Source organism: Molossus molossus, unplaced genomic scaffold, assembly GCF_014108415.1.
Source record: "Molossus molossus isolate mMolMol1 unplaced genomic scaffold, mMolMol1.p scaffold_m16_p_1, whole genome shotgun sequence".
NCBI classification, from domain to species: Eukaryota; Metazoa; Chordata; class Mammalia; order Chiroptera; family Molossidae; genus Molossus; species Molossus molossus.
In genome coordinates, this window is record NW_023425344.1 from 189,481,853 (window position 1) to 189,499,579 (window position 17,727).

Below are 17,727 nucleotides of genomic sequence, written 5' to 3' on the forward strand. Positions count from 1 at the left end.
GTCATACATGGCCTTTATTATGTTGAGGTGTGTTTCTTTTACATATGATTGATTTTTATCATAAATTGATGTTGAATTCTGTCCAATGCTTCTGCATTTGAAATGGTCTTATGATTTTAATCCTCCATTTTGTTAACGTGGTATATCACACTGATTTGCAGGTGTTGAACCATCCTTGCACCCTTGGAATAAATCTCATTTGATCATTGGGTATAATCCTCTTAATGTATTGTTGAATGTGGTTTGCTAATATTTTGTAAAGGATTTTTACATCTATGTTCATCAGGAATATTGGCTTGTGATTCTATCTTCTGTGGCATCCTTGTCTGGTTTTGATATCAGGGTAACGCTGGCCTCATGAAATGATTTTGGAAGTGTTCCTGTTCTTCTGTTTTTTGGAAGAGTTTGAGAAGGATATTTCACCTTTATTTTTTAAAATTAATTTCACTGGGTTAATAATTTTAGTTTCTAAGGATGTGTGGGTGGAGGTGGAGGAGGGTATAGGGGGGATGATGGTGATGGAAAAAATATATATATATTAAAAAATTTTTTTAGCCCAGCCAATGTGGCTCAGTGGTTGAGCATCGACCCATTCACCAAGAGGTTGCTGGTTTGATTCCCAGTCAGGATACATGCCCAGGTTGTGGGTCCAAATCCCAGTGGGGAGCATGCAGGAGGCAGCCAGTCAATGTTCTCTCTCATCCATGTTTCTCTCTCTCTCCCTCTCTCCCTTCCTCTCTCTAAAAATCAATAAAGAAAACAAAATTAATATTAAAACAATTTTTAGCTTCTTTCCAGAAAAAATGTTGCTCCTCCATCTTTGTCTTTATTCATCAGTATATATTGTGTCTATTTTCTCTTGCTGAATTTAAGATTTTTCTCTTTACCACTGGCTTAAAGCTTGATTATGATGTGACGATGTAATTTCCTTCATGTTTCCTATGCTTGAATTTTGTTAAAGTTCTTGGATCTAGAGTTTATAGTTTCTATCAAAATTGGAAAATGTCTGGGCATTACTTCTTCAATTATGTATTATTTTATTCTCCTTCTCCTCCAGAGACCCCAGTGACACATATATTTGGCTGCTTCAGGTCATCTCTTAGCTCACTGACTTCTGCAATGTGTAATCTGTGAATCTCAGCCATTGTGTTTTTCATATCAGATGCTGTAGTTTTTACTAGAAGTAATGATTTTTAAATCTTTCATATCTCCAGTTAACATGTTGACTCTCTTCTCCAGTTTCTTGTACATACAAAATACAGTTATAACTATTTTAACATCCTTTCTTAATTTTTTTTCCCTTTATTGATTTTAGAGAGAGAAGAAGTGAGAGGGACAGAGAGATAGAAACATCGATGAGAGAGAACATCGATTGGCCGCCTCCTACATGCCCCCCACTGGGGATTGGGCCCACATCCTGGGCATGTGTCCTGGCTGGGAATCAAACCAGCCACCTCTTGGTGCATGGGTCGATGCTCAACCATTGAGCCACACCCATTGGACTTAACATCCTTTCTAATAATTTCATCACCTGTGTTACTTATAGATCATTTTTTGAGGGACTGATTTTTCTCATTATGACTCATATTTTTCTACTTCTTTTTTATGCCTGGTAATTTTAATTGAATGTCAAACATTGTACATTTTACCTTGTTGAGTGCTGGATATTTCTGTATTCCTACAATTATTCTGGAGCTTTGCTGTGAGTTGCAATTTAGTGATTTGAAAATAGTTGGATCCTTTCCTTTTCTAGCTTTCTTCAGTGGAACCAGAGCAGTATTTTGTCTAGGACTAATTTTTGTCCCATTATTACTGCAAAACTTCTGAATACTGTAGCTAATGCCCTATGAATTAGGAGGTTTTCCAATTTTGTTAGTGAAAATATAAACTATTCCTAGTTTTATGTGATTAGATGGTTACCTCTAGTCCTTTAGATGATTCTTTAACTGGCCCCTAGCTTTCCACACACACGCGGGCTCATGTTCAGGTGAAGACCTGCAGCAGGGCTCCTGCGGTTCTCTCTGTGCAGCTCTCTTCGGGCCTGTGAACTAGGCTGGGACAACAACAATGCCAGTGTCTCAGGGGTCACTGTCCTTCACTGCGTGGTGTCCAATGGCTTGAGACCTACTGTATTATATATTGTTCATTTTTGTTTTGTTTCAAGAAAGAGGGTAAATCTAGAGCCTCTTACTGCTTTTACCTGACAGAGGAACTTTTCTCCATCCTTTTGAAAACTCGCACTCTCTCAAAGCATTTAGGCGTAAAGTATCCGCCTGGCTGGGTAGCTTGGGCCGGTTTTGCTTTAGGGATTGGGATAATAAAGTTCCTCCCAAGTTTTTTCCCTCTGGAGCCTCCTGTCAGTAAGCATTCTCTGACCTCCCTTACTTTGGAGCAACATTAGAGCCCAGATTCAGATTTGAGTTTTGGGTAGGAAGGTCAAAAAGGATTTTATGACCTCCTTCAGGTACTAAGTCCTTGTGCCTATGTATAAAAATCCACCTAGTAACATATGCCTAGCTTTTCTCAGGGACTTATGGGAATCTGTGAACAGGATTTAGACATCTGCAGGACAAAGTTTACAATACAATATAGGGCTAAGTAGGTGTGAACTCTTGCCAAACTAAATTAGAATGTTTATGCTTCTGAGTTATATTACTTAATGTCTCAACTTTTTTCACCTGTAAAATCTGTTGCCTCAGCCCAGCTGGTGTGACTCAGTGGACTGAGCATTGTCCCATGGACTGAGAGGTCCGTTTTGATTCCCAGCCAGGACACGTGCCCAGGTTGCGGGCTCGATCCCCAGTAGGGGGTGGGCAGGAGGCAGCCAATCAGTGTGTCTTTTTCACATCAACGTTTCTATCTCTCTCTCTATAAAAAAGCAATAAAAAACATATTAAAAAATCTTTTGTCTCTAATAAAAACACAGTGCCTGCTGGTAAATAAAATAATCTATATAAATTGCTTAATCCAGGGCTTGTATGCAATAAAGGATGACCATTATCATCATTTCCCTAGAAAAAAATGCCATCATAATTTCATTTCAATCTTATCCAAAACTTTTGGTGCAACCCATATTTGTAAGTACTCAAGGTATGTAACATTGACTCATGCAAATTTAACTTTACATAAATTATATAAGACAATAAAATTTTAGTTATAAGAGAGTTTATAATGCTTATAAAAATACAAAGTAGAACTTCAGATTTCAGCTCCAACACGTAAAGAACTTGGAAATCTTATCATAAGGAAAAAGAATAAAAAGAACAAAATGATAATCAACAGCTTTCCACAGATCATAAACGAAATGAAAGCACAGGGAAAACTGACACGCCAATACCTGGAGAGACAGGCAAATACAGTCGTCGTCCCCCCACCCACGGGGGATACGTTCCAAGACCCCAGTGGATGCCTGAAACCCCAGACAGGAGCAAACTGAACATAGGCTATGTTTTCTCCTATGGGTACATGCTTACGATAAAATTTAAACTACTCTTGCACTTTAAGGCTATTATTAAGTAAAATAAGGATTACTTGAACACAAGCACTGTGATACTAGGACAGTCAATCTGATAACCAGGACTACCAAGTGATTAATGGGTGGGTAGTGTATGCTAGACAAATGGATGATTCATGTTTGGGGTGGATTAATACAGTGGGACAATGCAAGATTTCATCATGCTACTCAGAAATGTGTGCAATTTAAAACTTATGAATTGTTTATTTCTGGAATTTTCCACTTAATATTTTCATACCAAGGTAGACTATGGGTAACTGACACTGCAGAAAGCAAAACCACAGATATGGGGGTGCTACTATACAGAGAAGCATAGCTTACTGGGAGCAGAAGATGCTGCAGCCAATCACTGGTAGGAAAACGTAAAGGGTAATTGATAAATTACTGGAGGCTGAATGTAGACCAGCTTGATGGTTAAAAACTGTGGCCCAGTCTTAGGGAACCCCACACTTTTTTGGGTTTTACCACCAGAAGCTCCGCCAAGTTCTCATATTGAGGAACAAGGATAAGAATGACACTAGACTTCTCTTAATAAACAATGCAAGCAAGAAGAGAGTGGAATAAAATGCAGAGGTGGGTGAAAGTAGGTATACTGTTGTTTGTATGGAAAAAGACCCGGAGGTTATGATTATTACAATAGCTTTATTAACTCTGTTTTGCATGATTACAGCTGTAAACCTTTTTTGCTCACCCAGTATTTAAAGTGTTAAAAGAAAAGAAACACCAACCTAGAATTCTATATCCAGTGAAATTATACTTTAAAAGTGAAAGAGAAATGAAGACTGTCTCAGACAAACAAAAACCGAATCTTTACCAGTAGGCCTGCCTTGTAAGCTATGTTCAAAGAAGTTCTTCAGAAAGATAAACTATTATATGGGTCAGAAACTCAGATATACAAAAGCAATGAAAAGAGCATTAGAGAAGAAATAAATGAGGGTAAAATAAAATCTTTATTTTTCTTCATAACTGATCCTATAGGTCATGTTCAAAAAATAATAGTAGCAATGTATTGGGATTATGAATAAGAGAAAATAATGACAGCAATGCTCTGGAGGTGGCAAAAGAACACAAATAGATCCATGGAAGACAACAGAGAATCCAAAAGTAGATCTACACAAGTACAGTCAACTGGTCTCTGACAAAGGAGCAAAGACAGTCAATGGAGAAAGGCTAGTCTGTGCAACAGAAGGTGCAGAACAACTGAACATTCACATGCAAAAGAATGAATCTAGATGCAGGCCTCACATCTTTCACAAAAATTAACTCAAAATGAATCAGAGACCTAAATATAAAATGTAAAATTATAAAACTCTAGAAGACAGCAAAGGAGAAAATGTAAGTGACACTGGGTTTGGCAATGGGTTTTCACACATAACCGCAAAAGTACAATCCATAAAAAAAAAAAATTTAAGTTGGAATTTACTAAAAACGTATGCTCTGCAAAAGACCCTGTTAAGGGAAGGAACAGTAAACCACTCAATTAAGAAGATCAAGAGAGCTGAACAGACAGCTCACTAAAGATATATAGATGGCAAGTAAGCAGATCAAAAGATGGTTAACATCATCATATGTTATTTTAGGGATTTACAAATTAAAACAGCAATGAGATACTGCTACATACCTTTTATAATGGTTAAAATCCAAAACACTGACAATACTAAATGTTGATGATGTGGAACAATGCAACCTCTCTGAACTCTCAACAGAGCTCATTCATTGCTGGTGGGAATATAAAATGGTTCGGACACTTCAGAAGACAGTTGAGCAGTTTTTTACAGAGCTAAACAGTCTTACCATACAATCTAGCAATCTCACTCTTAGGTATTTCCCAAAATAAGTTGAAAACTTATGTCCACAAAAAACTTCACACGAATGTTTTTAGCAGCTTTACTCCTAATTGTGAAGAACTGGAAGCAGCCAAGTTCTTCAAAAGGTAAATGGACAGACTGTGGTATATTCATACATGGAATATTATTAGTGATATGAAGAAACTTTAATGCATATTGCTAAGTGAAAAAAGCCAATCTAAAATGGCTACATAGTATATGATCCCAACTAAAGGACATTCTGGTAAAGGCAAACTATGAAGACAGTAGAAAGATCAGTGGTTGCTAGACATTAGGGGTAAAGGGGGAGAAATGAATGAGGTGAACTTGGGCAATGAAGACTATTCTGCGTGATTCTGTAATAGTGGATACATGATATTGTGCATTTGTCAAAACCCACAGAACTATACAACACAAAGGGTGAATTAAGCTTAATATAATCCATGGACTTTAGTTAATAACATAACAATACTGGTCCATTAGTTATAACAAATGTATCCCACTAATGCAAAATGTTAATAAGGGAAACTGGGATGAAGGGAGTAAATGGAACTCTGTGGTATTGGCTCAGTTTTGTTTGGTTTGTTTGTTTGTTTTTGTAAACCTAAAACTATTCTATTTTTTTAATTAAAAAAAAAAAACACAAATCAGTGTTATATGGTAGATTACTGTAAATCAACAGCTTAAAGAAAGTGGCAGCCACCATAAAGTCTTAAATTTCAGTGCGAATATTCTATTATCTTACAGATCCTGACTGAATCAGCTGGGACTATTCAGTGTAATATATGTAATGATGGAGAGAATTCAATATATACAAGTTACTGTATACAAAATTGAGTGTATTATATGTTTTCAATTTTTGCCAAATTTGTGTTCCCATGTATTGAAGCATCTCTCTCCTCACCACTCTACATAAGCACATTCCCAGCTCAGCTCCTTCACCAGCATCAGCACCAAAATCCGCAGTTCAGTAAACAAGAAGGTACAATAGGTTAGTTCTTACCCAACTAAATCTCAACACTGAGTGCCCTCTCTGTTTTGGTCACCACTGTATCCCATTTCCTAGAATGGCTTCTGAGTTTAAAAAAGGTACACAGTAACATTTGTGAATGAATGAACTGCCTAACAGTTTAAAAATTCTCTAAAAGCTAAATATTTTATCATATGTAAAATGATCTAAACAGTTTAAAGTATTATTTAAAAAATGCCAAACCAAACTAAGGTAAAACTCTAACAAATAACATTTATTTTTCTTTTACATACATATTTCACAGCCTGAACATCACACCGCCTTCAGAGAAAGGTGCTTTTATGCCATTATATTTTACTATTTACCGCACAGGCATTAAGCATTCTCATTAACATGATGAGACAATTTGCTGGTAAACATTTAAACACACAGACATTGGTTTCAATAGCTCAACATATTTTTGGTCATAACCAAGGAGGTACAGCAAAATGACAACATTGGCTAATATTTTACAAGCAAATAATATTTAATTCTGCATAGTTTATACAATAGGCTGTGGTAATAAATAGTATCACCAATCTCATCAACTATTAACTGGCCACAAAAAGCCTAACATTCATTTAAATTATGATATGAAATGCTCTACTGGTGTGGTTTCAACATAGCCTTAAAATGGTGTGTTTAACCATGAATACATGAAAAGAAAAAGTACTACACTGGACTAAGAAAAAAAGTACTAAACTGGTATGTTTTGGTTAATTACAAATATGTCATGTTCACATTATTACATTCCTAACATGAGGCAAATGTTTAAATAGAAAAACTAGCAGTCCAAAAAATGTTAATGTGCAAATTGAGAAAAACATTGCATTTAAATTTGTACTCATTTGCAAGTTACAGTACTAGCTCAGTTTAAACACTAACAGGAAAAATATTCAGCAGGAAAGAATGGAAATGACTCCTCTGGGCAGAGAACTAGTCACTGCACACTGCTCCATAGCTCAAAGAGTTTCTGGTGATCAAGAGCTTCTAACACCTTATGACTATCCTCCGTTCAACAAAGGAGACTGCAGGCATGCTTCCATCAGTGGTAAGAATAGGAAGAAAAACCTGAACCAGCAACATTTTCTTCCTTAATTTGATACAAAGGTCCTTCTCACTATTATAACTTACTAATAATGGTTCCTGAATCAGGTTTAATAAGTGCTGTAAAGAGTAGTTGCCCTTCTACAATACTAGGCTTGATTTCTAAGTGTGTCGGCATGATAAAAGGTGCATGCAGAGTCCCTCTACCAACCTGTACAGACGACAATCAGCTTGAATCAGATTCAAATGCTACAGAGATTCTCTGTATTGTTTTCAATGTGTGAACTGCTTGGAAAGCAGAAATGCCTATTAACTACTGCAGTGTTTTTTAATTGAAATGTTTATAAAAATAAAGCCCCAATCTTTAAGTCTATAGAATGTCAAGAATTCTGTTAGGGATATTAAAAGCATTGGGCAAAACCCTCGTTTTCAGAGTGCCATCTGCCCCACAGGAGAAAATCCGATTGCCCTGGATGATGTCAATATGCATTACTCCAGCCCCGAGGTTTCTGAATATGGACTGTTTAGCATGTTCATTTTTAAATGAATGAATCAGACCATGGCCTGTCAATCTCCAAACCTGGTTTGAAAGAAAAACAGAGTGAAAACAAAACGTGTTAAATCACAAACGAGAGAAAGAGACCAAAAGCAAAAACGATCTTCACGTCTGTTCCCTAGGCTTAGCCCAAATGATCTCGTTCAAGTCCAACTTTCCCACCCACTGTCTCTTTCCTAATAGCTTATCTAATGGAAATGATACCATTCAGATGATTGATTTACTGTCCTTACACTTCACTGTCCTTTCTTTAAAATTTCTCCCTTCATATCCTCTTGTAATTTCATAATAACCACATATACCCCATTTCTAATTTAATCGCATATGCTCCTAATGGTAAGCTAGGCTCTGGCAAGAACAGTACCACCTCACTATCCAGAAACCTCACCTCAACTATAAACAGAGTAGGGTACTTGGGGGAGGAGGTGCTAAGGAGCCAAACTAATGTCATCAAAAAAATCTATGCATTTATTTAACTCCTACACTCTACTCAAAACAGTTCTTTAAGGCTTTTAAATAACCTGAAAGCCTAATGAGGTTAACTATCTGGTTTTCCAGACCATAACAATGTAGAAAGAACCACACCAAAGTGAGGAAGAAAAAGTGTCAAGAGACAGTCAATATCTCCACAAAGCTTCACTGTGCTCTCATTTCAAAGAACACAATGGAGCTTTTCTTCCCAGTCTGTCTTGACAGCAGATAAAGACAATATATATTCAATAGCACATTCCAACCGCTCCTCCTAACTCACCTTTATGTTTCCTTCTGCTGAGCCTGTAGTGAAAAACTCCTCACAAGGATCCAGAGCTAGAGCCTTTATGGCGGAGTCGTGTGCCTGGAATGTGTGAATTAGCTGTCTCTGCCTAATATCAAAAATGCAGACACAGCCTTTCCTGCCTCCGGACAGGAGGAGCTGATGCTTTGGCGCATACTGAAGTACCGTGGCACCGTGGTCATGGCATGTGAAACCTGAAGGAGAGAAACAGGAGCTTTTCCCTAAAAATTTCTATCTTGGCAATGCTGATAATATTTAAAAGCACATTTAAATAATATAGAAAATTATTGACACATTTTTTTCATTCTAATGTCTGTAATCATATGATCAAAATATTTTAGGAGATGCCAAACAATGACAAAAAAATATTCCCATAATTTCAATATGAAAACACACACTGGAAGTTTAAATGTTAAGCCCAAACTAAGTTGTGCAGCCTCACTGGAAGTATGTAGAAGCAAAAGCGCAGAAGAGACCAAATTTCTCAATGACACACTTGGTCACCTCTGACAAGTACAGTAAACCCTGAATTTAATGGACAAAATTTTTGGCCCATACATCATGTGAAAATTAGCACTGTTAATTTTTAAATTCTTTTAACCAAGATTTGCTTAAAATTAAATAAACAAGTTTTTTTTTTTTTATTTCACTGTTTTAAACAAATTTTAGCAAATAGTCCATATGCTGGGAAAAAACACTGTAGTAATTTCGCCGACATAAATTATGATATATCTACAACTATAGTCTACATATTTAAATCCAAGAGTCACCACTTATAAACAATGTTCCAAATATTTCTCCATCGTCAACCCATGTAATAAAACAGTGACTGGATTCACTGGTTAAAATAGAACCAGGAAAGCATTCCTTCAGTGTATTAACTCACCATGAATGAGGCTGTTTCCAGGTGATATCAAAGTGTCCCAGAGGCATACATTTCTTATAAAGAAACAAACAATAACAAAAATATATCATAGATAATTGTTCTAAGTCATCATTAGAGATAAACTGTCTTTATATCAAATCAAATATCTTATTGACCCTTGTTATCCTTTTTGTTCACACACATTTATAAAGCAGCGATTCTCAGCTAGAATGAGGCTGGGCCTGGGGCTATCTCTTCTAAGAGTTTATTCTTTTCACACTACACACTTCTGTCTCATATGGTCCTACCTGTCTCTGCCCCATTTCATACCCCAGTCCCATCTCTTTTCTAGTACCACTCCAGAGAAGCTGAGGCATGATTTCCTGAGCTGAAGGGATGTTTCCATTCCCCGGAGGAGCCATTGCAGGGAAATGGAAAGTTACTCAGAGGCATGTGTTGTCAAAGAAAATGCTGAGACTGATGGCTGCAGAGTGTTAAATGTTCTTTTGTTCTCAGTATTGCTAGCAACAAAAAGAAATGACTGGGTAGATTTAACACAGTAATTACATATGCTTATTGATAGACTAAATTAGGAGTAATTTTTGTTTTTCTCTTTCGTAAGAAAAACTACTCTAAGAATTATAAAATAAGAAAGTTTTTGTATTACTGGCATGGAAAAAGCCCCTGAGAATACTTGTCTGCCTATAATATTGCTTATTTCTTATTTTGCTTCTTTGTCAACCTACCTGTTGTCATTGGACTGTCCAGATGTGGCAACTAGACTTGAAGAGGTAATAAATGCAAAGTCACTTGTGGCTTTACTGTGGCACTGCCAACTCTATTAAAAACAAAATGCAATTGATGTTATCTAAAAATCCAATAAAATTTAGTACAGTAAAAACACAGTTCTGCTAATAATATACTACATGCATGAGCTAAAAAGTTTTTTAAAACAGTCTAGAATAAAGAATAGTTATAGCAAGAGGATTAGCAGTCATTTGCATATTACTTGCCTAATATCCAGTACTTTTTTAAAACCGGAAAGGAATGGTAAAATCATGAAATTAAAGGTTATATTTTTTAGAATACATAACAGAAATAAGATACCAAGTACATGAACTTCATATAATTAAATGGCTTAGTTAAGTAATTTTAGTGCTAATGGCCTCAAATATACTTAATAAACAACAAACCAAGGAGAAAAACTCACACACCCACCTATTATTAGACTGCAACATGAAGGACTTAAGTGTAACCATCCACCTTCCTTACTACCTCTGTGTGGCTGCCCTCACCTCCAGGTGAAGAGCTTTAGCACTGATAAAAACAAGATCAAAAGTGGTCCCACAAATAATCCAGACTGTCCCAAACAGCTCCTAAGGAACTGTTTCCAGCACCGTGGGAGACCATTTACTGCCAGGCAGAACTTTTCTTGTTGGATTAGTTGGATGAGTAAAAGGTTGGAGGTGAGGACTCAGAAAAAGGATGTTAGGGTGTTTGAAATTATCATGGTATAGATCTGACTGAAGGTAAAGGATAGATTCAAGATCACTTCCATTTCTGTGAAGACTTTATGATACAGTCTGTAGTGTATCAATTTAAGATGAGTATTTCATATACCTAAGAACATGTGTACAGTCTAGAAAATTAAATTTAAAATTATTTGGGAAAGTATCCAAACTCTAGAGGTTCAAGACACTATAAAATAAAAATATACAAAGCCAGTTCTGCATAGGATAGCATCATCTTCCATCTCTCCTCCTGCCTCAACCCCACCAAGTGAATATATACTTGTCTGTATCACCAAGTGTTTTCATGATTTGGATTAATGAATAAAGTGACCTATTGGGAATTGGTTATTTTATAATCTAGTAAAAAAAAGAAATCTGGAGAAAACTAGAATACAGTCAGCCATACATATCTGCATATCAAAAATATGTATTTTTTAAATGTTACTGTTGCTGATATGTATATGTAGTTACAGAGATGGTTACATCAGTATCGAACATGTACAGACTTTTTTCCTTGTCACTATTTCCTAAACAGTACAGTATAATTTATATAGAACTTAGATTGTATTACGTATTATAAGTAATTTAAAGTGTACAGGAGATGTGTGTAGGTTATATGCTAATACTATGCCATTTTACATAAGGGATTTGAACATTCACAGATTTTGGTATACGTGGAGGTCCTAGAACCAATCCCCCACAGACACCAAGGGACAATTAACTGTACATGGAACCTATTTGATTCCTAATATAGGTATCTAAAATGAATCACTACAAAATTCTGTCATTAAAAATAGTTTTCAAAATGGATAAAAGTATAATAAAAATGTATCCTATGTAGGACTGTACACAGAGAAAGTTCCTGAAAATTTTCAAATATAATGGTTACCCTTCAAGCTGTGAAAAGCAAGGTTTTTTGGTTTTTAGGTCATTTCAGTCTAAAACCAGGGCAATGATGGGTTCTGGGCTATGGCTGATGGACAGAATTGTCTCTTTCCCACCAGATCCACCAGTGAGCTCACTGTCTGAAACAGACACTTCATCAACAAGTGGCCTCTCCATGCTGGGAATGCAGAGTGATACTTACCATGTAAGGTTTAGGATTTGCTGCAGTCTGGTTTACTTGCCAGATACTCAGAAAACCCTCTCCATCTGCAACACCGCACTGTAGGAAAGGTGTGAATGTTAAACACAGCTCCTTAGTGTCCATATCAAAGATAAACATGGAAAGCAGAGTCCCTTAGTCTGCTCTTAACTAACATTCTGCCCACACCTATGTTTCTGTTGCTGTAGTTCCCAAGAAAGTCCAAGTACTAAAAATATCCTGCCACCTTTTATTTTGTTTTGTTTTTTTTAATCCCCACTAGAGGATATGTTTGATGTTCCTCCCTCTCTAAAAATCAACAATCAATTGCCTCCCTTACACACCCCGACTGGGGATTGAACCCGCAACCTGGGTATGTGCCCTGACTGGGAATTGAACCCACCACATTCTGGTGTATGGGGCAACACTCCAACAAACTTAGCCACCTGGTCAGGACTTGTCACCTTTTAAATACTTTTCCACACCTATTTTACTGTTTTCCTCCAATCTTCTATAGTACAATTCAGTAAGAAACTGGAAGGTTTCTCTCAGGTGCTTGAATGTGCTTATAGGCACCACCAACACACTCAACAGAGTTCTTTACCTTCACAGACTGGTTAGTATCTTTAAGTGGATAATTAATCCATACAAAATTTTGTGGATTTATGCTGTTATTGGGAGGCGAGGAGGTATATAAACAGACACCAACAAACTACCTGCTCAGCTTAAATGCAGGGTCATTGAGTTTGCTTTTGATGTAGTTTTACTACCCATTGACTCATAAATATCCACAATTACTTTCAGATGAGTTTAGCAGTAACCCCAAGAACTAACCTTGTTGCCTTGAGAATTAAAATATAATCTGGTCACTCTTGCATTGCCGGCTTGGCGGAAACAGACAAGTTGCTGAGGTCGTGTCCATTCAAACATTCGTACACTGCCATCCTGAGCACCTGTGAGATCTGAAACACAAGAGGAAAGCAGTAAATAAGAAATGAAAAAGCTAAAGAAAGAGTTCCAAAATTTTCCACTCTACAAATCAAGTTCAAAATGATAGAGGCTGTTTACAATCCTTGGATCATAAATAAAATACTTACAGTATTGATGGACTGGATGTGAGGTCATTCTCTTAACATTATGTAGGTTCCTTTTCATAAGCTTTAAAATAAGATATAAAAAATGAATTTATTCTGTGCATAACAGAAGAGGTGGGGAGGAATATGATTCAGGCCAATTCTAATTCTGATAACATTTATTCTTTCACAACTGGCTAATCACTGATATAAACCCTGTCATGGATACACTTGTCTGAACAGCTTGTGGAAGCAGTCACTTGCTGGCAGAGCCCTGGCCTGTGTAGACTGTGGAGATACCAAGCAGCTTCATCTAGTGATAAAGGGAACTCTCCTCCAAGTACCTCCTTGAGGACAATGAGGAGTTCCTCCAGAGTCTTCATGTAGAGCATGAGAATGGGACCCCTCCAGCTTCAGTGACTAACAACACTACTGATGCACTTTTCACACACTTACAGTGGATGTGAACTCCTCCTTGACTCTGCTCTATGACTTCGTGCCATTCAGATTGCTCATCTATAAAATGGTAATGGGGGAAAATACCAGCACCTACCATCTAGGGTTGTTGTGAGAAAAAGCATGCACCTGACGTAGAAACTCACAGAATGCTAGCTATTATTATTATGGCCTACTAAGTGGTCACTGCCCCTAACCTTTAGGATTATTCCCAGGTCAGTGGTTTCAACTTATTTTGAGGGAGTCCACATCCAGAAACCAAACCTAACAATGAACAACATACCACACTAGCTCCAGTGCTTGTCTGCCCACTGCCCAGCCACGGCGAAGATGAGAGTGGGTGCGCCTGGCTGGCTGCGTAGGTGGACGCACCGGGTTGATAAAGAGTTGTAGTGGAACCACGATAATCAATATCATCTGAACTGTGAAAAATATGTGTGTGTTATTGTGAAAATTCCATTTTCTCTTAACACAAATTCCAACTACAGAATTTCTTATGCACACACGACGGTCTTTGTTTTTAAAAAATGAGTAATATCCATAAGAAAAACTTAGGTACATGTCCTAATCATAACCAATTTTCTTACTGGTTAACTTCTTCCTTTAGGCGAAATATAAATGTACTCAAATACTGTTCAGTGGTCATTTTATTGCTGCACAAATTGGAACAAATGTTTAAAGTATTTAATATTTTCTTTTTATCACATATATAAAAAGATTATATGTTCTCTTCAAATAGAGATATCCCATGTATTAAATCCATACATTTTAAAGAAATTTGAGTTTCAAGATTTCTTAAAGGTACTAATTATCACATAAAAATGTTCAAGTGGCCCTGGCCAGTAATGCTCAGTGGTTAGAATGTTGGCCTGCAGACCAAGGAGTCGCAGGTTTGATTCCAGTCAGGGGCACGTACCTTGGTTGTGGTTTGATCCTGGCCCTGGTTAGGGTTGTACAGGAGGCAGCCAATCGATCTCTCTTTCTCCCTCCCTTCTCCATCCCTCCCTCCTACTCTATCTGAAAACCAATTGAAAAATATCCTCGGGTGAGGATTAAAAAAAAAATAGACAAACCTCAGAGGGATGGAGGGGGGGGAGGGAAGAGGTAAACCAAAGAACTTATATGCATATATGCACAACCAATCCACATGGACACTAGGCTGGGGAAGGCAGGAGGGGTGTGGGAGCAGGGAGGAGGGTGTCAATGGGAAAAAAAGGGGGACATCTGTAATACTTTCTCTTTTTTTTTATCCTCACCCGAGGATATTTTTCCTTTTTTTTTTTTTTTTTTATACAGATAGAGTGGGAGGGAGAGAGAGGAAGGAGAGAGAGAGAGAAACATCGACGTGAAGTGACACATCGAGTGGCTGCCACCCGCACGACCAACCAGAGCCGGGGACAAACTGCAACCGAAGTACGTGCCCTTAGCGGGAACCGAACCTGGGTCTCTCTGGACCGCAGGCCGACGCTCTAACCGCTGAGCCAAACTGGCCAGGGCATCTGTAATACTTTCAACAATAAAAAAAAATAATAAAAGTTCAAGTAATTTTTATTGATAGAATATATCATATTACATGGTTATATCTACCCGGAAGTATGATATTGAAACCTAGTTATAGTATATACTGGAAAAACAGAAAAACCAACAGAGCAAGGACAGAGGCTATCCTGGCACCATTCCCACACTTATAAAGTTTTCAAGATGTTTTCAGAATGGAGAAAAGCAAAGGAAGGGCAAATGTAGAAGAGAAGCCCCCAAATAGGGAGGTGTTACAAAACACTTGGTACAGTGTCCACAGCTTTATGGAAAAGTCAAGTTCTCTACATTTTCACCTATAAAAAAGGTATGCTTATAAGGAGATAAGAAGAAACACTGGAAATTGCTCAGTCAATGTGGTTCATCAATCAGTCTAATGAATACACTTGTATATACTGCTTTTTGCTTTAATTATCCAGATTAGCTAAATTTACTCAATAGTGTGTAATTCCTGACATTTCTTTGGGGTTAAATATCAAAGTAGCGATTGTCAGCATGAGACTTTGGTGTTCAGGATTATTCTGATTCAAATACTATGAATAGTCCAGGGTCTAATGGAACAAGTGTGAGTAATTGCTCACTGATGTAAACAGTGCCTTTTATTGGCAGCCAAACCAACTGTTTGTTTCCTATCCAAATGAAGGAAGAGAGATGCAAATATACTTTTCAAGATAATTCAAATCATGTGCATAACCATTTAACCTTTTGAAGAAAACTACAGTTAAAACTGACTATGCAAGATAATCCAACCTTTTGGATTCTCTGTCATATTCTTCTCCAATCCACATGTATGACTGACAGGCCAGTAGAGAAGTAACGTCGAGTTCTTGTACATCATGGGTTGAAGCCAAAACAATTTCATTACAGTTTGCCTGTAAAGCAAAGGCAAAGTCAATAATTTAAGCAATTTCACTAAAAAGACATATATTCTTCATAATGACTAAAGCTTTTACCTTGTTAATGGAAAATGCCATAATCATATCTGATTCCTTATGAATGACTTTTGCCTTTCCACCTGGATAGCCCAGATCAGCTTCAACCTACAAAACACATGTCAACACTTTCAATATTTGCAGCACAGCTCCATGCAGAGATCTGTAGCCCCCACAACAGTAAAGGAAGGATAAGGAGAAAATGTAGCAGCAGCAGCAAATAAAAAGGGACCAGTAATTTTACTGTGTTGAAAATGAGCTATGGAATTAGCTTAAATTTTCTTATGCCCTGTAATCAACCCAATTATAAATATTTCCATTCTGATTATAGAATACTGATTAACTGTCAATAAAAGATAGCTAGCAGAGTTTTCACTAGTATTTACAACAGTAATGTGTCTCTCATAATTACCTGTTCCAAAAGAGGGCATAGATACTGCAGTGAGTACGCATGTACATCAGAGGCATGAGTGGAAGAGAAGACATAGAAAGACAAAGGAGTCACATAAGAAATGAAACATTTTTAAATAAAGGTGGTGAGACAGGAATAAGGAGAGATTGGAAAGAAACATTGTTAGAAAGGAATGAAGGAGACTGATGAGAGGAAGATGCAGTAGCTGAGGGTCAAAGGTGATGGGAAGAAAAGAAAAGGCAGGATCAAGAAGAAAGATTAAACAATCATATTTAAGAACAGATTGGCAAAAGTGATGAAGTGGAGATGGAACAGGAAGCAAGAAAGAAGAAACAGTAGCCAGAAAAACAAGCCAGACAGTGCAGCATCTTCTACTGTGTGTCACTGAGGTGTATGGGGGAATGAGGACTCCTGACGAGTAAGCCAGTTGGGCAGGTCATGGTTAGTATTAGAGATGAAGCATTAGCTCCTTGAACTTAGAGAATGAGCTAAACACGACAGCTCGGAACACTACCTTGACGTGGCAATCTTCTGCTACGTAGTTTTGTTTGACCTGCTCCACATGTTCTTCTATAGACTAAATAACACCACACCGTCACAAACACAAAATACATGCATGAAACAAAAGTATAAAGAGAATGAAAATTTTCAAACTGAAATGGCCACTCCATCACATAAAGATGGTAAAAATGAATTTGCAAGGTTTCCTTTTAAAAGCAAAAAATCATGAAAGAAATTAAACTAAGTAAAGTGTGATGTCATCACATAAACACAACACAAAGCAAACCAGGCAAAATTAAAGTCAGTGTGACTATTACATCTATAAAAGCTATTTCAAAATAAAAATGAGTTATTTATATATCAATTATGTAACTTAAAGTTCTAACTTAAATTATAATCTCTAAAAATAAAACCTACCTGTACAAGCAGATGCATTCTATAATACAGATTCCTATCCTATAGGAGTTTCTTTCAAATACTAATTAAAACTACCTATTTCTAAATTGAAAATACTGATAATTATTTTACTCTTACTCTTAAGGAATATATCCATGAAGAGATAGTCAGGAGTTAGAATTCACATCAACCATTTATTTAATCACATGATTTTTCTCCTTGTAAGTACACAGA

At 37.0% G+C, this 17,727-nt stretch overlaps 1 protein-coding gene across 2 annotated transcripts in view; it reads right to left on the reverse strand.

Annotated features, from left to right (window-relative positions):
- Positions 1 to 6,553: 6,553 nt before the first annotated feature.
- Positions 6,554 to 17,727, reverse strand: part of DMXL2 (Dmx like 2) — a 146,714-nt gene continuing 135,540 nt past the window's right edge. Inside the window, exons 34-44 of one of the 2 annotated variants that reach the window (XM_036244322.1) lie at positions 17,111 to 17,173; positions 16,206 to 16,292; positions 16,003 to 16,124; positions 14,000 to 14,138; positions 13,285 to 13,345; positions 13,022 to 13,149; positions 12,191 to 12,268; positions 10,339 to 10,430; positions 9,614 to 9,666; positions 8,704 to 8,921; positions 6,554 to 7,976 (exon numbers count right to left, since the gene is read on the reverse strand). In XM_036244322.1, coding sequence (XP_036100215.1) covers positions 7,767 to 7,976; positions 8,704 to 8,921; positions 9,614 to 9,666; positions 10,339 to 10,430; positions 12,191 to 12,268; positions 13,022 to 13,149; positions 13,285 to 13,345; positions 14,000 to 14,138; positions 16,003 to 16,124; positions 16,206 to 16,292; positions 17,111 to 17,173 — 1,251 coding nt within the window. In that variant the 3' untranslated portion in view covers positions 6,554 to 7,766. The remainder of the gene's footprint in view (positions 7,977 to 8,703; positions 8,922 to 9,613; positions 9,667 to 10,338; positions 10,431 to 12,190; positions 12,269 to 13,021; positions 13,150 to 13,284; positions 13,346 to 13,999; positions 14,139 to 16,002; positions 16,125 to 16,205; positions 16,293 to 17,110; positions 17,174 to 17,727) is intronic. The other variant, XM_036244332.1, reaches the window with a different exon arrangement.